The sequence below is a fragment of the Chrysoperla carnea genome, chromosome 1 (genome assembly GCF_905475395.1).
Source record: "Chrysoperla carnea chromosome 1, inChrCarn1.1, whole genome shotgun sequence".
Lineage (NCBI taxonomy): Eukaryota > Metazoa > Arthropoda > Insecta > Neuroptera > Chrysopidae > Chrysoperla > Chrysoperla carnea.
The window spans coordinates 62,142,593-62,166,150 of NC_058337.1; the positions used below are offsets into that span (position 1 = coordinate 62,142,593).

A 23,558-nucleotide genomic window follows, 5' to 3' on the forward strand; every position below is an offset into this window, starting at 1 on the left:
TGGAGAACTTTTTCCTGAGCAAACTTGATGCTTGTTGTGAGTTTCTTTAAGTATATGCTTTAAATGTTATTTCGTAACACCCAGTATATGCACATATTTTCAACAACTTGTAATAACTAACGTTACATACCTACATTGTAGTTTTAGTATTAATTAAAATCGATAATTTAATTAGACAATATTTATTAAATATTGATTAGCATACGCATTATATTAAAGTATTACATAATGCTACTATTAACTATTGAGTATTATTATTCGATAATTATTGTAATTAGGTTGATGTATTAATTTCCGGTTATTAAGTCATCAGCATTAAAGTCATTTTTAATATATAATTAACATGTGAAATACATAATGAATGTATCTTTAATTTTTTTATAAATTCATATATTATTTTATCATTTGTTCTTATGTCACATGATATTATGCCATACAAATTTATGTTCAAGTCTTACTTAACAGAGATTCATGCCACATTTTAATGCACAAATCTGGAGATATAGGATTTATATCTGGCTAAGTCACTCAAAAATAACACAGCTATCTGCTCTGACAAAAAACCTCTCCTCGATTATGGATACGCTGGAAGAATCCTATAAATCCTTTTTTCAGACTTCTGTCAGCTGTTCTTTTGATTTTTGTGGATACTTTTTTTTAAGAAAGAATTCGAGATATTCAAGCATATTGTTCCTAGATTTGAAGAAAAGGAGTGTTTTGGTGAATGTCGCAAATTGACTGAAGAAATGAAAAATTAATGGACAATTTACAAAAATATTTTCAAGTAGTGTCTGCGTTGACATCGCTGAAAATCAATGAAAATTAACAACGTTCGATTCATTTGTTCTTCATTACTTGGAATTTCAATTAGTCATATTCCTAATGATTCGGTATGATTTCATATTTAATTCAAATATTACCGCAAAATGATTCTTGGTAAATCGTATAGCAGAGGCTCTATTTATCCCTTTTGCAAGTGTATCAGCTATTGTGAAATTAACACATATGAACTAGGAACATTTTTTACAAAACTGAATATTCCCGGCACCTCCACCAAGTTTATGTTTTATTGCATATATTATTACACCAATTTAATTTGCATGTTTGAGAAGAGGGTTTTGTAATAAAACAACAAATAAATAAATTGACATTGACTCTTAAAACAGTCATAATTATTAATTCAAAAATAAAAACGTCGCTTCTTCTCAAATCGCGTGGAACAAAAATAAAACTAATAAATTTAATAAAAATATTATTCAAATCGCACATATAAATTCTATTTCTTGAACTGATTACACATGAGCGGCAGCAACAGTGCAAAGTTTGAAAATCATAGTCCATAGCCGTAATCCGTAATCGTAATCCGTATACAGAGTAATTTTTAAAATAGTTTCCAACTATTTAAAAAAAAATTGGCTCTGAATATCAAAACTCTGAATGGTAGAAACGGGTCTTTTAATTTTCGAAGAGAATTAAAAAAATATGTTACGTTTTAGTTTCTGAGGGCGTCTTCCGGGTTAAACGATGATCAACTATTTTTTTAAATGGAAATACCTATATTTTGTAGCAGATTCTGATTCTTTGGTTTGAAAAAATCACCTTTTGTTTGAAAATTTTTGTTCAGATTTTTTGTTTAGATAATATTGGTATCTACTTGATTTATATTTTTAAGGCTAAAAACTGTAGGAACAGTATGGGGAAAAAATTTTGTGAACAAAAATTACTTGTTTTTTGATAAAAATAATAAACTGTACAAAAAATTATTTTTTTTATAATTGCCCCGGTGGAAACTTTTTAATCTGAAAATATCAGAAATCACGAGTCACAAATTGAAATATAAGAAAAATTTCACAAAAATTGCTTTTTTGTGTTTTATTTAGTTCCATTTAATCCGTCAGTACTCGCGTTATGAACATTTTGCTCACGCTGGATTTAAAACATAAACAACTTTTAATTTTCAAATATTATATATGGTTGAAACTTTATCTTCCTATAATTTTATTTATTTTTGAATTATGAATTTTTCAGATTCTTACAACATATCTACAATATTCTACAATACCTATCTATAATTTTTTTAAATAAAATTCCTTCAGAAATTGTAAGCATTTCTCTCATCACGAGAGAAAAGGTGTAAGCAAATAATATAAACTTCGAAAATTTTCGGGTCTGTTCGTGTACTTTCTTTAGTTCAATATAAGTCTTACTTAGTAAATTAAAAAAGCTTGTGATAGAAAAATGGTGAAATTAGTGGACGGGTTAAGAAACCGAAGTTGGTCCCTAGTAAATCCAGATGGCACCCTCGCAAAATAAAACTAGACTCATTTTTCTTCATTCCCTCTTTTTAGAATTTAAGGAAACTTTTTAAAAAATCACTCAGTAAACACAGAAGCGTACAATTGAAATTTATCTAATGAACTGATGATTTTTTCTGACATACAAATGTTCGTCTACATAAGCATACCAAACCATATAAAGAAGGAAGCCACTTACCATAAATAGAAAAATACGATAAAAATAAATTAACAATAAAAAGTATCAAAGAAGACAGCTTTGTTAATGTCACACAATACAAGTTAAAAATTTATTATTTCTTAAATCAAATTTGCATATATGATAATTTTTATACCATGTATATATGAAATATACATAGTATATTAAGTTTCGTCCCAAGTTTGTAACGCTTAAAAATATTGATGATACGAACAAAATTTTGATATAGGTGTTCATAGAATCACTTAATAAATCCATTTCCGGTTGTCTGTCCGTCTGTCCGTCTGTCTGCCAACACGATAACTCAAAAACGAAAAGAGATATCAAGCTGAAATTTTTATAGCGTACTCAGGGAGTAAAAAGTGAGGTCGAGTTCGTAAATGAGCAATTTAGGTCAATTGGGTATTGTAAACCGTTAGAGATAGAACAAAAGTTTAAAAGTAAAAAATGTTTTTTATAAGAAAATAAACAACTTTTGTTTGAAAAATTTTTTGTAAACATCACTGTTTACCCACGAGGGCGTTAATTAGGTGCAAATGTTATAGTATGTATTAATATTGGAATATCAGTTATGTGTGTGTGGCTATTTTAAAGTGGACATCTTTTGTTATTTACGTGACGTCAAAAAACAAGCGATAGCGTCATCAACACTGTCTATACATGGTATTTCAACAATTAACTCGGTCAATTGTTTGTTTTCACTTGTTTATTTGTAGTTTATGATTTTTGCTCTTATTTATCTTATAGTGCTTGTTTTAAACGAATTTAATTCATATGCATAAATTATGTAGTTTAAATAAAAATAATCTGAATGTATGCTTATATAATTTGAACAATTTGATGTCTCAAAATTATACAAGATGCCCCGAAGAAAGATTAAACTGATTATTATTATTATCATTACTTTTTACTTTTTTGTTTTGTTTATGATACAATGGCATACACAGATAACTTCTGGAGTTATTCTTAATTAAAGAGAAAAAAATATGCATAGACCAGGAATCGAAGTCGTATATCTTGGATTCATGGTGAGCTACCAATGGTAGAACATTTAAGTTTATAATAGACCTGACCTATAAAACATTTTTAAGCCAGTTTAAAATTTTGATTACCGAATCGCCAATTAAGATTTGAATACGTTTTAATTTGTGAACTTCCATATTCAAACCTTAATTAACGATATGGACTATGATATTTTACTCTCAATTAACATTAATGAGTAAAAAAATTTAATTATGACCAATTTGAAGGTTCGCAAGGTGCATATGAATCGAGAGCATGAATTCTAGGAACCTAACACTATGATCCATTTCTCAAGAGTAGTCCATGTTTTGTTTGTATGAGCGAGTTCTACAAAATTAATGATTGCACTTTAAAATTAAATTATTCTCATTAATCAATCAATATTTAAATAACTTAGATCCTAGATCGAATATTTGAATCTAAACTAACGGATTTGGCTTACGATATTTTAACTTAAAACAAGAAAGAAATTATTTTTTCTTTATGTAGTTTACCTGATGAAGTTATGAAATATAACGAAACGTCGTAACATTTGACAACTTAACATTCGCATTATTTTTTTCCAAGTTCCTGATTCTAATTAATCATTTATAATATTTACTCAACATGGATGATACAACTTTTTTCAATTTATTTTTTGTATATTTTACAATACTGTCTAAAAACTTGCTTCCAAACACAGCCAATAAATTATAATAAATATACCAAGAAATAATATATGGTGCCTAAATTCCCCAAAATCAAGATTTCGCTTGACTTGCACCTCGCGCTTGTTAGGTTTGTTGCGCTTTCGCAGGCAGCGAATAAAGATGAAACTTACTTTTGTAACAGCCTACATAGTTTGGACAATACGGCGTGTCTTAAAAATAGATCACATAAGAAGAGCATAGTGATTTATAGGATGAAATTCTTAGAAGAAAGCTTTTTGGCAATTTTCGTTATTACTACGAGTAAGAGAGTTTTGAGAAAAATCGAATAAAAATTAAATATATTATTAGAAACAAAATTGTAGAAAATTAATATTGGATGAAAAATTGCAAGCTTCAAGCTAAGAGAAAAAGCTTTTTAGCACCAAAATACTATAAACTGTACGAGATTTAAAGAACATGGAAATTGTAGTAATTACATACATTCTAAATGTCGGACATACCACATTTATTCATGAATATTTTTTGCTCTTAAATGTTTGATTTTTCAAACCACCTAAGATCAATTGTAAATTTCAAAATTATTTTATTATTAATTATAATAAAATCAAACAACATAAAAAAACCATGTGATATCGATGATAAAATATTTTTATAGTACTACCTTAATTATGTTTGGTCAATTATCCATTACAATGCTGAAGATTTGTTCTTAAATCGACCTCGCACGCTGGGCAGCCCAGAAATGCGGTCAATCGATTGTTTAATAAGCCGCGTTAGAATAATAACGGCAGATGGTCCTCTAAATTGAATTGATGCTGGATTGAATTTTAGAATACATACAAGTAAAATATATTTGCAAATTTATGTATTTAGGGTTTATTTGTGATATAAATTTTCATTAAGGCTCTTTTTTTTTATTCAGTGTCAAAATAAATTTTTTATTTGGTTTGAAAATTCACTTATTAATGTATTATTATTTCTTACTTCTATATACAAACTCTGCTTTATATCTAAAGAGGTGGTAAAACCTACTTGCATTTTAAGAAAGTTTCGCCGAAATTTGATGAATATGACAACGAGCTATTTAGTTTTCATGTCTCGATATCAATTCATTCATTCATTCCGACGATTTTCAGTCACATTTTCTTTTTAAATATTTACTTATTACTTTTTAGTTTTTTAATTTGCAATATACAATCCTATAGTCCTTGCAAATAATGCGCTTATGATATTTTAAATGTCAAGTTGATAAGTTTCTGTACACATTTTACGTACATAAATACTTGTATATGGATGTCTGTTCACAACAGACTATACATACAAATTTAGATGAATCAATGACTCAGCTATAATCAGGATTTATTTAATAATTTATTTTAAACATGATTTTAATAACAGATTTATAGTTCTTTCGATTGTTAACAACAAATATTAATAATATACATTTTATTGATTATAATCAATATTATAAATTAATAAAATCCAAGTACGCAATTGAGCAACCTTTGATTCAAACTAGACATGATTAATCGATTTTTATACCATGATTGTAGAAGATTTAGAAATTTCAGTAGATTTGACAATTTTTTTAAACAATTGTATTAATATATGTACTATTTAAGTTTTAAAAAGATTTTGATGAAATTATGTAAAGATCTTAAGGTAGTATTATCGTTAATAGACTTTGCATTCAGAATTTAATGAAACTTGGCATAGTTGTCCATTATTATATCATAATTAAATAGTTAAATTTTTAGAGGCCTTCAGAGAACTGAAAATCCAGTTTTGTGAAATAAAATACAATCTGTGAGTGTGATTTCCCATAAGGATCAATGTTAAAATATCTTTTTTTTCAGTTCTCTGAAGGCCCCTAACAATTTAACTGGGTAATTAGGATATAATAATGGACAACTATGCCAAGTTTCATTAAATTTTGAATGCAAAGTCTATTACCGATAGTACAACCTAAATGTATCAAAATTTACGACATTTGTTCTGTAGAGTGTTGACAATTATAAAAACAGGGTTTAGGGTTCTTAAGACAATGATGATTTGCAAACTTTGATCAGAATATAGTAATATAACTTCATAGAATGAGAAAAGATAAATTAAAAAAAATTAAGAAAATAAACAAGAATTTGGACCATAAGTTATCGCCCAAATAATAGGACATAACTCGAATTTTTTGTCAAGTCCATGGACCGCCCATACCTCGAGACAGGAAACTTTAAAATGGATCTACGAAATGGTACCAAATTTATATAAATAGGGTACTTTCGATAGTAAAAAACAAATTATGAAATTTGAAAATTTATGTAGAAATATACTTAAATATTCCGATTTTGAGTCATAAAAGCACATTATTGTTTTATTATATTGAGTAAAAAACTTAAAAAATAAAACTTTTTAAGTTGAAAACATTAAAAGTCACATTGACAACTATTCTCCGTTAATTAATATCTAACGTAATGAAATATCCTTAAATGAATGGAAATTTTATGGGTATAAATAAATACCTATAATTATTGTTTTCTTCTTGGATAAAAAAGTTTGACACTTTTTGTTCATTAATTAGGGTAAATATTTTACATATTGTTTTCTTGCCAGCTCTTTAAAACAAACCTTCTTCATATTGCTGCAAATTTCAGGAATTTAATGTGTGTCCTTTTCAAATATACAATATTATGCTTTATGTATTATACTAGCCTGATACCCGCCCGTTTCACTGGGCTTAGAAGTAAAAAATACCGCTTTATAGCCTCCACCTCTCTTGATGTGCACAGTTTTCAATTTTATTAAATGTAAAACAGTCATAATTCATTGAGAATATCAGAAAAGTTGGCCATGAATGGTTAGCCATTTACTATTTTAAATTTTTACAGAATACTTTAATTTATGGTTCAAAATGATGATTATAGATCTGTTCCATCTATAATCATCATTATGAACCATAAATTACAGATTTCTGTAAAAATTTAAAATAGTAAATGTCAGATTAATTTTATTTTTTTATTTATTTTTTAATAAATCTTTATAATCTAGTTTTAGCGTGAAAGCGTAACAAACAAACAAACAAACATCCTTACTTTCGCATTTATATTATATAGAGATTTACAAATTTTTAGGATTAAACTTCAATATAATGGGTGCGTTTAGCAGAAAAAAGCGCTAGGAAGCGCTTGTAAGCAAAATGGCGATTGTTAAGCGGTAAGCGCTGTCAAATGGTAAATAGCTATATTCCTCTAGGACGCTAAGTTAGCTTTAACCGGGGAACCTAACCTAATTTAAATATATGTTTGTAAATTATTCATATTAAAAAATTACCAATAATGAATAATATATTAAATAATGTTGTGAATGATGAAGAAGAGATGGAAGCAAACTGAAGTTAGCAAACATGTCCTGGCCGAAAACTGTACAGTTTGTTTTTCAGCGCTAGTAAGCGCTCTCAAGCGCTTTTTTCTGCCAAACGCACCCAATGTCGCCATAGTTTTTGTAATTTATATATATTGTCTGTTGATGGACAATGCGGTAAATGATTGTATAATTCTTTTAGATATGTTTTTTAAATATAAATAATCAAACCTCACTCATTTGAATTATTTATGAATAATATAGTAAAAAATATATCTTAAATTAATAAATATTCAAATTTATTCCATTATAATAGTTTTTTAATGTGCCATAGCACAGAAACAATTAACCAAAATACAAAAAACAATATACATAAATAATTTTAAGATTATTGTTAATATTGAAAAAAAAACGGTATTTATAATACGAAATTGGTATTTACCGTAACGTTATTTCATAAATGCGGTAATGAAATGGTTGTGATTTTATACAAATACGTCAAATATGATATATTTATTCGTATGAATATATAAGAGCAATTTTACCTATCACAAAAAACGTTAACGTAGAAAATCCGTTGATGAATCAACAGCACATTTGATTTTGGATTTTCCAAACGATCATAGTATAGGTAAAATATATCGTTTCAAAGATGTAGAGAGACTAGTATTCTATCGAGCTCCATTGATCCATTCATTTTTATAAGCTATATATTATTTTCGCCAGTAGAAAGGGAAAAATTTGAACAACTATTTCGTTTTCAGTTAAAAAATCGTAAAAATCGCGTTTTATTCCAATTTTAAAGATAAAAATAATTAAGGTAGTACCTACACGAAAGTGATATTCCAAGAATTTCTCAAAACTCAGAATATAAAATATTTAATTCATAATACACTTGCTGTTAAAATTAGAAGATGATTTACCATGCCATACATGAGATATTAGCAATTAAAAGTGACGCAATTTGTACGTGTACATGGGAGAAGTGTATAAAAATACACAAATTTACAAATATTAAATTTATTTACCAATGAATGACGTCCACCATCTCTATGAAAAACTAATATAATGTAGAATACTATATTTAGAAAATATATAAATAAAAATAAAAATTATTTACCATATAGTTTCGATAAAAAACTTAAATAAATAACTCGTTTTAGCGATAATTTTTGTGGAAAGCATATAAAAACTAACGGTAAAAGTATATGTCAAAGTATGTGTGTGTATACGTATAGAATTTATAATAGTGAGTAACTACAGTCTTTTGAAAATAATATATGGTATATGTATAATAGTCATAGCACAGTTCATGCACTGAATGATAGTATTAGTCCAAAACTTTTTGACTGGACGGTCGCGGAGGAACTACCTTAAAGTCAATTATAAATAAATGAAAATATAAAAAGCTTCACAAAATTATGATTAACTCAAAGGTTCAAAAATATACTTAATATCAAAAAACCAAAACTATAAACCTCAAATAGAATATGTTACACAATAGGGAATATTCAAGTATTTTTTTATATTTTTAATTCATTGTTTACACCGTTATAACAAAGTAAAAAATATAAATACTGCTTAAAAATGCTGTATTTAAGTGTAATAAAATATATAAAATACATTATAATTTTGAGATATTTAAACGCTGTTTTTTGGCGCTTTCTGTTGATGACGTATAAGTACGTGATCTGTCAATTGGTGACAGTTCAATGTATAATTTACACTTTAAAAAAATGAATTTAGAACACAGACAAGCCCGTACTATGATGTCACATCCATATAAAATTTGAATTTCCGTTTTAGAAATTTTTAAATACCCTCACTGAATTTGTATTTTTATTAAATAATTTTAAGTAGTTAAAAAGATATTAATTACTAAAATAATGGTTTAGTTGAAATGTCCAGTCATTAAAGTTACGGAAGAAAAATATGTGAACCAAATTCAAATTTTATGAATATTCCCTATTGTATAAAAAAGGCAATAATTTATAAACTTCACGAGAAAATGGTAACTGATAACAAAGAAACTCATGCAAAGAATTGGACCTGTGATAGTTCTTATACTAATCACAAAAACAACCTTCAACTTTTCTTTCAGTAGATCGCTGGAAAAAGAAGCTCTTCTAAAAGAGAGTTTCTAAGCAATATTAAAAAATTTGTCATTTTATATGTTTATATATTGAATGATTTATAAATAATCGATCATAGCTATTTATAAACTAATAAATTATGCTATAAATTATTATTTTTTTTATTCATTTTAAAATTTACATACACACACACATAATTTATATGCATAATATGATTTTGAAAACATCCTTAAGCACGAAATAATAAATATGTGATGGATAATAATTGTTTGTAGTACCATAATATAAGCAAAATAGGTATGTTATTCCACATATAATTATATTTGCTTGTGACATAATACCATAGAATATTATAGAAAGAGAACGCCATGTCTCAAAATTTGCGATATATTGAATTAGAGAGAAGATTGCCACTTAGTTCCTATGTGTCTTTGTCTAATCTTTATGTCATTGGCTAGATATTGCATCATATAATTATGACATATGGCTATGACAAGGAGGCATAGGAACTAACTAGCAATTACAGGCTAGCATATCCCTCGCGTTATCTATGAATAATATTTTATGCATAATACACTATTTTCAGACATATGCTTAGCTACGAATAGGCATTTTAATAAGAATAGACTGAATTTCCACTCGAACTACTTCATTCAATTTTCGTTAACAAAAACGAGAGTAATTGTTACCGCCTCATTTAAATAAAATGTATGATAAGATTATGATACAGGTATGAGAATATTTGAAGAACTCGAAAAAGGTATTTCTATTTTAAGAGTTTGAAAAACGAAAAAATATATGTCTCCATTAAGAAGATGATTTTCAATAAATGAACCATCAGATCCATTAACATTATTTGGGTATTTATGAGGTTTATGTTTGAAATATGTTTTTTTACGTGATGTATATTTTCATCCTTATCTTAATTATATCTCCTTGTAATCAAAAATTGGAAAAGTGCAATTGTTATTCGCTGGATGTAAAATTGCATGAATTTTAGTCGCGTACTTGACAATAACTTTCAGTTCAATGTCATCTCCAAGATTGACGAGTTGAACTTGAATTTGCGTATCAAACTTGAGCAAATAATATTCACTAATGAATTTATTAGGTAAATTTAATCCAGAAGCCAGAAACATCAAAGTTTTGTATAGAGATTCAGGACAATCAAAATAGTTTTGGTTGAGTGAAAGGAATTTTTGGAGACGTTTCTGATAAAAAAGTCCAGAAGTTTCCAAATAAGTATTTTTGAAAGTTATATACTTATTTCCTGCAGGAACTAAATCTATAATATAAAAATAAATCGCTGAATGTGTTAAGCGCAAGTCTAAAAACAACAGTTTTCTATACTCCCATTCAGAAGATTCGTAATAATAATTAAAAGTTAATTTGAACTTTAATACCATACGATAAAGTTTAAGTGTTAGTAGAGGGGTTCCGGGAAAGCAATTAAATTTTATCTTAGCGAACAATTTCTTTTGTAATTTTTAGTTCACATATTATAGCGCTTTTTTTCGTGTTTTAACTATATTTTAATTACATATTTCTGGTAAATGTATGGTAAATCTACATCCGTAGAAGATAAGTAATACATGGACCTATTGTACGCGTATCGTGATAGTACTTAGCGTATGTGAAAATTTTTTATGTGTATTATTTAAATAAGAAAATAGCTACTTTAACTATTTAATTTTTTTATTTTTTTATTTTTTTATTTAATGTTATTTATTTTACAAAGGTGTTTTGTTTGTCTAGACCTGCCCACATATATTTGTATATTTTAGTACAATATACAAATAATAAAAAATAAACTTCTTCAAAATCAAATTGAGTAGTGAGTAGTGCTATGAGTGTTTAGTGTATATCATATTAATTTGAATATTTTCACATGTGTCCAACATCACATTTATTTAAAGTTAAAGCAAACATTTTAAATTTAATTTCTGTTCTGAATATGTTTATAGGTATATAATGTTCAGTAAGTAGTGTATTGAAATTCAAGGAATTGATCATTTGCCTGGTTAAAAACAAAAATATTATGGTATCATTGCGTGTTTGACAATAAATTAATTAGTTTTTAACTTCCCATAGGGTAGTCCTTATACTGGGTTCGAAAGTTCATATCGAAATTTTCAATATACCTTTACATCGCACAGTCAAGGAAATGTATTAAAATCACTTCTAGATTGATGTCTATACCCACACATGCGTGTGCATTTGCAGTGGCGGATTTAGGCTTGATGCTGCCCTAGGCCCGGTTTGATATGGCGCCCTTTCGGCCCCTATTTATTTAGTTGTCGAAAATTTTCGAAAGTAGTTTCTAGAATGTTTTTCATTTTCCGAGAATTTCAACAAAAAATACGAGTAAGGCAGAGAGACAAAATTTTTTTTTCTACCTGTCTCATTACTATAAAAGAAACTGAGATAGGTAGAAGAGTCGTATACCCGTCTCGCTTCCACCTCTATGAGCAATGCGGGCTAGGATAAAGAGACACACAATAAAGTTATAACAATGGTGACTTCGACTTAAAATAACTCGCCCATGCCTGGTCTAAGCCACGTTTGTCCATGTCTGCTTTACAACATTAAGGATGTATGAGCATGACAACAATGTTTGATTTAAAGGCTCAAAATTTGTTTGTAGGTAGTCTTTTACTCAAAGAATATGTGGTTAAAATTTCAGCTTAGGTATCCGTGCAAATTTTTAAGAAAATAGTCATTAAAAATCGATATAAAATACATTGGCTCTTATGGAGGAATCTCAAAAAACGACATATTTTGGAAGTTTTTGATAATTTTCATTTGGAATGAATGAAAACAAATTAAAAAAAAACTTTTTAATAGAAAGTAAACATATTAGCAATGAATTAGAAAAGAAAAAAACTAAGTGTCACCGTCCATATACGGGATGTAAGAGCAGGGTAGATTAAGGGTTGAAATTATTTTTATCTTATTTTCAACTTTGATGATGAATTTTGTTATAACTTCATGAATGTAGACGAAAAATAAGAATAAAAATTTTCGGTATGTGTCTTGGTTTTCGAAATATCGAAAGCTAAATAATTAAATAAAATTTTCAATTTTCGATATTTTGAAAATTAAGCCAGATATCGAAAAATTTTATTCTTACTTTTCGTCTTATATCGTCAAGTAATAATATAAATTTATCATCAAAATTGAAAATATCTATTTTTAAATTTGTGCCCCCACTACCATGCTCATACATCCTTAACAGGTAAATTAACTCTAAAAAATTCAATTTTATTATGCTTAAATTATTTGCAAATCTTTTAAAATAGTATATTTTATTACATGATAATCTATAAATTATAGTACCTACCTAACTGATTATAAAAAGTTTGTAGTCTGTGAGCAAATGTTTATTAGTTTATCAGATAAACGTATCAAAATTAGAAATTAAAATTATGTGTACAGGCTCCTTGCTAAACAAATATTCGATATTTTCGAATGCTAAAATACTTGTCAGGAAAGAAAAGTTAAAATGTTTCACCTGTTGTCATACTGTACCTATACTTACAAAAAAAGGTAATATAAATATAGGTTGATACCTTTGTATGTGACATAAAACACAATGAAATGATTAACGTCTCAAATTTGTATGTGTACTCTTTCAGTCTCATGTTTGACAGTAATAAAACTAAATAAAATTATTACGACGAACCTTTACATGATGTTTATTTAAAATAATGATAGTCATTAACTTTGTACATAGATTTAGAATTTTATGGAAGCATCTCTACTAGTCTGTATTCATCATCATCAAGTGCTCTAACGAAAGTATATCTAACATAGAGAGTGAGTGATTTTAAATTATTTATGGTTACAGAACGTAATAATTTAATGTAGCCTATACGAAACGAATTAATTTATTATATGGTCAATAAAAAATATTAATCCTTTTAGACCTGGTAAAATCCGTCATTGAGCTTGAATAATTTTCTCATGGAAAATTTTTGCTGCACTCCGTTTAAAAAATGCTCTTGAACGTAAAAGTGCAGGTTGCCAGTGGATAAAATAATGTACTCAGACATTTTTCTCTAAACTCTCCAGTTTTCAAGTAAAAAATGCGTAAAATTTGAAATTTTTTTTCGCTTTTTACGATTTTATCCCTATCGATATCTATTACGATATCCCCCAAAGTGAATAAAAAAAATTGGGTTTTTAATATTTATAAAAATTTTGTTTGTAGTGTAAAACTTACTCAACAACATCCCGCAAAAATTTTTGGCTTAATTACACTTTAAGTGCTTTATTGTAATTGTTAAGATAGCACGTGAAAAGCCATAAAAAAATAACAATATTCTGTTCTATACATGCTGGAAAGATGGAATATTCACCAATCGACCATTTTTCCGATTTTTCCGAAAAATCGTTTTTCCGATTGTGTGGAATTTGTGAGTTGCGTTGTAAAAATGAAATTTTTCGAATTTTCTTGTAATTTGACTTTATTTCGAGTCGATTGGTGAAAATTCCATCTTTCTAGCATGTATAGAACAGAAATACGTTTTGTTGGATGTCTAATTAAATTCTAAATATTAAGAAAAATTGCAAGATTTTAGGTAGCGTAAAGTTAAAACTAATCTTATTTTTGCAACTGGGTTTTTTAATTATATCTTACTCGAAATTTGAAACAGCTTAAGCTTAGAGTATTCGTATTAGTATTTTGTAGTAAAATTTTAAAAAACAGAATGGGAATGTTTTTCCTTTAAATTTACTTCAAACAATTTAATCTACATATTTAGTAATTTTAACAATCACTTCCATATAATACTTCCATTTTAAAATTATCTCAGTATAATTTAGTTTTTCATATTTTCTAAAACATGCCTATGTATTATTGCATTACAATCAATCTTTTCTAATTTCACTGTAATCCACTAGAAATAAACTATGAAACTTTACTTAACACAGTGGGTGTTCTGTTTTTGTTATTAAGTTATTTTTTAGTCTATTAGGTAATAATAATTTTCTGTACTATAAAATTCTATGTAAAATAATAATAATTCATTTTATATTATTGTAATGTCTAATCATAATTATAGTTTAGTTCCAAAAGTAATGCAAAAAATGAGCTTGTAGAAAACGTCATATTGTTTGAAACAAAGATGGTTTGAACTATTTATTTTAATATTTTCCCCTTGTAGCATCAGAACATCTATTGAAACTAGAATTAATACCAACTTATTAAAGAATTAGATTCTTTTTTTTCATTTATAGAATCCATATATATTCCAAAAGTGAAAGTAAGGATGTTTGTTTGTTTGTTGGTTTGTTACGCTTTCACGCAAAAAAACTAGCGAATGGTTTTTAATGAAACTGTACAGCAATATAGCTCATACATCAGAATAACACATGAGCTATAAATGATAAAGATATAGATATTAAAAAAAATTAAATTTAATCTGACATTTCCTATTTTAAATTTCTACAGAAATCTTTAATGTATGGTTCAAAATAATGTAGATGGGGCAAAATGATCATCATTTTGAACCATAAATTAAAGATTTCTGTAAAAATTTAAAACAGTAAATATCAAACAAATCATGGCCACCTTTTCTGATATACTGAATCAATTATGAGTATTTTACAATTTAAAAATTGAAAACTGTGTATATCTTTTAGCTGCGTAAAACATTTCCTTCAAGTGTTAAGGAAGGGGGTAAAGTGAGATCATAAGAGGTAGAGGCTATAAAGCGGTGATTTTTACTTTTAAGCCCAGTGAAGCGGGCGGGTATCATCATTAAAATTTCTGCAGAAAAAATGCGTTAATCGTATTGGATGAAATCATGAAAAGCTACGTAAATGCATTCATAAAATCATTAGGTTTTCTTAAAATTTAAAAATGATTTCTACAAAATTTTAATAAGTAGTTGCAACATACAGGGCCTTGGAAAAAGGCCTCAAATTTTATATATGTTTTAAATTAATATATTTCGAATTCTTCTGTGAAGCCTTTTACAGAAAACGTTGTTAGACATGGTATGTTTTAGTTTATAATTTTTTCTCTATTTCTATGATATTTAGTAGAAACAAACCATCATAAACTAATTAAAATGTTGACCAAAAACACAAAATGTTAATATTAAGATTTCATTCAAAATTTTGCTTTTAATTTTCAAGGCGATAAATTCCTGTAAAAATTTTGTCTTAAATATCAAATGAAAATTATCGCACTGGACTAATAATAGATGATATTTAATTTTATTAAAAATTATTTTGTTTTATAGAAATTTTTGAATTATTTTTGTATCATACAAGCCACTATTATTATAGATACAGCCATAATATTATTTTTAAGGTTTATTCCTCAAAATGAATGTTTTGAAACGTTGCAAGTTGGAACAAAAATTAATAAAATGCAAGTATTAAACGCATTATTATTAAGGCGTCTAATATGAACGAAAGATCTCTAAAAAATTGAAAACTTATAATATACAATAAAATATAGCCGATACTTTTAGAGTTGAATTACGAAAATCAAAGGAAGTAATGAGAGCCAAATTTTCTAAATCTATTTCTATTTTTAAAGTGCAGTGGATTGACATTTAAGATAATACAATCATAAAAATATAGTCTCGTCCCTTGTATATCAACATGGTACTTATGTGCATTACGAAAATTACAATAAGTTAATTAAATTTGAAGAAAATAAGAAGTTATTTCTTCAAAATCCTACAGTAAATTAATTTATAATAATAACAGTATCTCTTACTAGTTTTGAAAAAATACGGCTAAAAAAAATTTAATATTGTTTTACTATTGTGATTTTGTAACTGTTCAAAAATATTTATAATATAATATCTTATTACATCAAATTAATTCATTTTTTAATTGACATAACAGTTTCGATAATTTAACAAGAAACGAAAGGTAAAGAAAAAAACTATACGAATATTATAATTAAAAAATGAATAAGTTATTGAAATTTAAATTATATTTAATTACATATATCTTTCGGCTTTTTTTTTTTCAAAAACTAAATAATTTTAGTGTTCTAATCACTATTAAATTAATGCTATTCCCTCTCATCTTAAATAATTGCTTCTTGTCATGCATATAATTTAGGTAGAACAGAAAAAACACGAACTTCATAATGTAAATATTTTTTAATACATCTATGGCACACATCGAATGGATTGTTTATCTTCAAGCAGAGGCAAGTGTTCTATTAAAATGTATGTAAAGTTGCCTACAGTTAAAAATATATAATGTAGTCTTGTGAAAGCTTATGCAATAGGTTATACTTAAAAGTAGTTGTAAGTTGCATAACGTACAAAAACATGTAAAACATTTGAACATAACTTTTAGGGTATATGCAATATAAAGTACACCAATGTTTGTGTAATTGCATAAACTACAAAATTTATGCAATCAGAATTGAAATTGTAATGGAATCAAGTTATCCATTAAAAAACAGTTTATATGGAAACCAAGATTACATCAATAAGATTCTAAATTTAATAATTCAGTTCGACCATTTATGTCGACAAGCAAGCATCTCCTTCAAATACATAAACATTATGTAACTTTTTATATACATGAATAAATAATTTAAACATACATCTTCGGTGTTATAAAATGGTTCCGATACCAAATTGGCTGAAATTGGAAACGAGGAATTTCCGGTGATGGGAGTGACTATGTTTAGATTCGGAATGAACTTTTATGATGATTAATATTATGGACGAAGATACTAGCAGTTATGTCAAAGGGGGCGATCTGCACTCAACATGTCAACATGTTTTGATTTTTGGATGCTACACAGCTATAGTGTTATTATTCACTGATCGATGTCCCAGTGAATAATACGCATCAACTTACAATCAACATGTATTATTTATTTATTGATCGTTGCTTCAATGAATTGTGCTGCACCATTCTTCTTCAGATTCGAATTCTGCCTTTCCCTTATTCATCTTAAGGAGGGGGGAATGATGTAATGGAATCAAGTTATCCACTAAAAAACAGTTTATATGGAAACCAAGATTACATCAATAAGATTCTAAATTTAATAATTCAGTTCGACCATTTATGTCGACAAGCAAGCATCTCCTTCAAATACATAAACATTATGTAACTTTTTATATACATGAATAAATTATTTAAACATACATCTTCGGTGTTATAAAATAAAGAAAATAATGCTTATAAATAATTATAAATCCACTTACTTTCACAGCCATTGGTAGAAAATCCATAATACAAATGTTGGCAAGCATCACAATGAAATCCTTCCACTCCCATTCGACATTCACATATTCCACTAACAGGATCACAATCTTGAGATACAGCTCCAATTTCATCACATTCACAAGACTGACAACCAGCCGTAACATTTCCAAATCCGGGCTAGAATAATTAAATCAATTAAATTGGAATCTTTATTACATTAAATAAAGCTTCCACTAACTTACCTCACATTCGCTGCAAGTTAAACCGGTATATCTTGGTAAACACTCGCAAGCACCAGTTATCATATCACATTGTTCACTAACGGATCCAACTAAATCACACTGGCATGGTTTACATGTACCCATTTTAGGATCACCATAATGTCCAGGTTTACATTTTTCACATTTTACACCTTCTGTATTACCTCGACAACGTAAACATTGGCCGGTTACGTGATCGCATGGTCCACCACCACAATCACATGGTTCACATTTAGAACCAATTTCCAGTGGATTTCCAAAATATCCATCATCGCATCTAAACAAATTAAATTATGTTAGTTCCACGCAATTCTCGGAAAACTTGAAAAGCAATAATGCAAGGGTTCAAATTTATAAGTGTATGGCCAGTGTACTATTTGGTGGAAGATAGAAGAGGTTTTCAAAAGAAGGTGTAATAATAAATTGAACAATGGAAAGAGCCTAATAACTTGACTACTTTCTCAGATAAATTTTTTTTAGATTTAACTCAAAAGTCGGTCGGTACTTGGTTTTAGTTACTTAACCCATAAAAATTATGTTTTTAGTCAACAGCGCCGTCAACCGATTAATTATTTCTTTGAAGATTATTAATTAAATATTAAAAATTTAAATTAAATATTAAAAACTTCTACTCTAGAGCCTAGTAGTTTTTCTAGCAGTTTTAAATATCGAACATTGCTTCAGAGTTTTGTCTCACACAACAATACGTATCTAAAAATTATAATGACTTTCGATTTTAGTATATTTTAATCGCAAATAAAACGTCATAAATTCATTGATTTCAGTTTTTATATTATGTATCAAATGTCAACCAGAAAATTATTACTTTATAAGTTAGGTATAGAGCAATACAATTTTTATATCGAATAAATAGTGCATTTTCTACTACACACTGGCGACAGATAAAGATTGATATCTCCCTCAAACAGTTTTATTATTTTCCGCGAGGCATATATTATATATACATAATCGTTTAAATACCGATATACAGCCTATGAATGCATTTTTATGGATTAATCGAAGTCTAATTTTTAATTTTATTTCATCCGAAAAAAGGATAAGATGCAGTATCTCTAAAATAAATCAAAGAGATTTTTCAAATATTATAAAGTGGCTTGATGATTTGAATATTTCTAGAGTTAGAAACTAATTCCTAGGCAAGAATCTTGACTTATTTCGAATTTATCTTCACTATAGCTTTAATTGATTTAACTGATTTTTAGCAGTTCCATTCGTTTATATGTACTTACATTTCACAATGATCTCCTGTATATCCATGAGGACATTGCGTACAAACATAATTCTCTTCTCGTTCCGTTAAATTTTCATCGTCCACCAATTCTAAAGTATCCAATTGACAACTTGGACTAAAATTATTACTTGGCACAGCTAAAGGACATGCACATCGTTTACAATCATTTGGTGATCCATACAATGGATACGATCCATAATATCCAACCGCACAACGATCACATTTTTCGCCGATTGTATTATGTTCACAAAAACATTGTCCTGTATTTAAATCGCACGATCGGGAATGGCCGTTACAATCACATTTGATACATTGTAATGTTTGTATACTGATATTATTATGCAGCGCCATTTTAACATATCCATAATCACATGTTTCACAACTTAATCCTGTATATCCTGTGGGACATGCACATTTCTCCACCAAATTTCCATCGTAATTGTCAGTAATATTTAATACTACACGTTCTAGTGCTACTTCGATTTGGTCTGTATGAAATTTTGCACGAACTAACAAATACTTAATATCGGTCAAGACGCTTAAGAATTGCGTTCGAGTAACGTAAGCTCCGCGATATTCAGTACGTCGAGTACGATGCGTAATAATATCGTTAATTTCGTTCGGAATGTGATACCAATCTTCTCCCGATTCCATTAAACGAACATGTATCGTAACATTATTAGATTCCGAATAACTCTTATCTCCATACGCAATTTTTAATCCATTTCCACCTACCAGTATTATGTCTGGTCCATTTGTTGGTTTACCACTAGTATCACCGCGCATTACAACCCAATTAATTGAAAATTGCAGGTATGATCCATATGTTTCTAATTTGTTTCCTAAATATTGACTTGGTGCAAGCCAATAATATGCTTCAATTGTAGGTAATTCATAATTTCCAATTAACAAATAATTTGTATCAGTATCGACCGTGGGTTTCACTGTAGTTGTTATGGATAAATCCGTTATGAGCCAATCATCTAGAGTATCGTAGATTTGTGGAACAGGAATATTTGATTCACAAGTGTTACTGACTCCAGAACAGTAACATGGAATGCAACCTTCTGAATTTTGTGCTTGAAGTGCAAAGTAACCATCTCTGCAACGACTGCATGTATTTCCTTCGACATTTAACTAAAAAAAGATACAATTATTATAATAACAGGAAGCTGTTAATGATAAGTTAATGATAAGATAAGTTGAGGGTACTTACTTTACAAGTGCAATCACCTTCGCAATCATCTCCAGGAACTGTACCTCTTGGATCACATGGACATAGCTCACAGTTAGGAAATCCACGATATCCATTCGCACATTCCGAACATCGTGGACCTGTGTATCCTGGTTTACACATGCAGTCTCCGACATTTTCATCTTCTAGAAATGCTTCACGCAAACAGTCTCCAGAAGATCCCGCCGGATGACAATCACATGGAACACATGGCTCTGGGTGATTTGGATTACGATCAGCGGGTCGATAAAAGCCCGGTATACATTGTTGACAATTCACACCGGTTGTAAATTTCTGTAAACGATTCCAAAAAGTTAATTTAAGAATTCAAATATCAACCACAACATCCTTTTGATAAAAATTAGCAATTGAGGTCTAACTTAATGATAAATGTATCGAGGGAGGGTAGGTCAGGACAGATATCCTCCCCCTGGACCTGTATTGACGTATTTGCCATTTAATTAGTTGTGTTTGTCAAAGTGTTAGGAGTCACTCATATATGACAATTGTAAAAGTTTGTGGCGCTCCAAATTATACAAGGTATTTTAAATTGAGTGCTTCCATCTTTTACTAATAGTCATCATGTATGAGTGATTCATGGAAAACATTATTTTTTACTTTTTAGAACAATGAAAGCTTGTCCCTTAAAAAGTTTTATTTATTTTGATTTTAATTTTGTAAAGTTACTTGAAATAGTAACTTTAAGATTCCTAATCCAGGACAGCTGCTCTAAAATATAATCAAAAGATTAATATCGTCGCTGTTTATAAAGTTTAAGAAAATAACAGCATCACACACAAACCGTTGATTTTAATAATGGCAGCGATTAGCTGAGGTGAGTGCTCAGTTACTTTACTAAGCGTTCGCTAAAAACAATGTTAGAACCGGTCAACTCAGCTAGGGACTTTTTGTGTGTGAAAAAACAACGAATTACGTATACAGTGGAAAAATGTAATTAAGTCCTTAATTAAAATTTAAGTATTTAAATGGATAAAATTGTTAATTTATATATTAAAATACTAAAGTTTACATCGTGGATGTCCACTATGGTAACTGAATATGAAATTGATAGTAATAATGTGCATGTATCGATCTATATAACCGTTTTCAAATTGTACCAATTCACTATTATTGAATTGTAAATATTTCTACGAGATGAAACTGTATAGATTGTCCACATAGTGATAAAGTATTAAAAATATTCCTAAAATACTTACCGTACAATTTATACAAATTCCGCCCCCGCGATATCGTCCTGTAATATCCAAACTCTCCTTATCACTTGCTATACGTGAATCATACTGACATTCTTGTGCATGACCGTTACACTCACATTGCTCACATTGAAATGGTTCCAAATTGTTAGGTTCTGGTTGGGTTTTAAATCCAGTTTGATACGGAATCTGATTGAAAAGTGGACAGCAATATTCGCAATGTAAGCCACAAGTATTGTGTTCACAAACGCATTCAAATAACTGTAAAATACAAAAGAAAAAAAGGTTATAATATTTTCAAACAATAACAAATGTTTCAACAAAAATACTTTTTTCGATTAGAGTAAATGGAGGCTTTAACATTTCATAGGTAATAATCGTATAAATTATATGTTTTTTTTTGACAATTGTGAAGTAAAACTATCCGAGTTACGAAAATAGTGCGATAAACGCTCCTACAAAGAATACAATTAATGAAAATTCACTACATATTTGGTGAAAATTTTGCAGACACGATTAATTGAGTTTGGGGTGTATTTGATCGAAATGAGGCATTGTCTCAAATAATCATCCTAAATTTTAAGTGCTCAAGAACAATATTCGAGCTAATATACGCAAAATAGAGCAGCCAAAAAGGAGAAATTCCTAAGAATGTAAATCTGTAACTGCAGCCGTGAAGGATTTTTAAGTAATTTTAGGTTGTACAAATAAACGGATAGTTTCTATTTTAAATTTAACTACAAATAAGCTACACGTTTTTAGTAAGAAATGCTTTTTTTATAAAATTAAACCCCTTCTAAAGGAAAACCCCGTGTATGATAATTTTCGACAAATAATATGGTAAATTAAACAATAAAATTGATTTTTATTTAATTTTGACATTTTGTAATATCAAGTATGAATTTACTCTTTTATAGCACCTTAAGTGGTTTACTTTTCATCAATTTCGGCTTAAAAGTTTCCAAGGCAAATAATAACAAAAGATAAATTTATTATGGTTACTCTAAATTAATTTGTATAAGAAATATTACTATAAACCTACATTTTCCATCTAATAATAAAACTTATTATAGTTTTGAGAGCTGATTCAGTTGAGTCTAATTTAAATAAGAGATTGAAAACAGTTTCCTTCTGAATATCAAATTTGAAGTATTTATTTCGGTATTATTTTTATTTCCAATAGCAATAATACATTAAATTCTTTATAAAAAACGAAATTATGTCTTAACGAAATAATTAAGAACAATTTTTTAGGTACCGATTAACGCATATCTTGTTTATATTGTATATTGAATTAAATATTTTGTTCATAATATACAGTGTGTCGCATTTAAGATGAAGACACCGTCACACTTTCTTCATTTATAGAAATATCGATTTGAAAATTTGCACATTAACAAAGGGGGGTTGGTTACATTTTTTTAAGATAGTTAACAGAAACCTCAACCTTAAACTCAGCCTACTACAAATTGGCAAAGAGCGCAAATTCTTAAAATTTGGCCTAGTGGCAGAGATGTTAAGAGATATCGAAAAAAATAATTTAAAAAGTTACTTAGAATATTATTTTATGCCCACACACCGATTTTCATGACAAAATTCAAATTTTTAATTTTTAATTATATTGGTCTTTACTCAAAGTTATTGTTGTATTTGATGAAAATATAGAATGCGCTCTACCGACTTTTTATAAAATTATTCAATTATTAAAATTTATATATGTATATTTTTCATCTTCAATATTTAACAAACTCTTATTACAATTGATTTTTAAGTACTACTCTTTTAATATGGT

At 28.2% G+C, this 23,558-nt stretch overlaps 1 protein-coding gene across 1 annotated transcript in view; it reads right to left on the reverse strand.

Annotated features, from left to right (window-relative positions):
• LOC123306146 (laminin subunit alpha-1) overlaps positions 1-23,558 on the reverse strand; it is a 188,129-nt gene that overhangs the window by 144,471 nt on the left and 20,100 nt on the right. The window contains exons 4-8 of the mRNA XM_044888045.1: positions 21,770-22,027; positions 20,535-20,846; positions 19,317-20,455; positions 18,049-18,343; positions 17,806-17,983 (exon numbers count right to left, since the gene is read on the reverse strand). Coding sequence (XP_044743980.1) covers positions 17,806-17,983; positions 18,049-18,343; positions 19,317-20,455; positions 20,535-20,846; positions 21,770-22,027 — 2,182 coding nt within the window. The remainder of the gene's footprint in view (positions 1-17,805; positions 17,984-18,048; positions 18,344-19,316; positions 20,456-20,534; positions 20,847-21,769; positions 22,028-23,558) is intronic.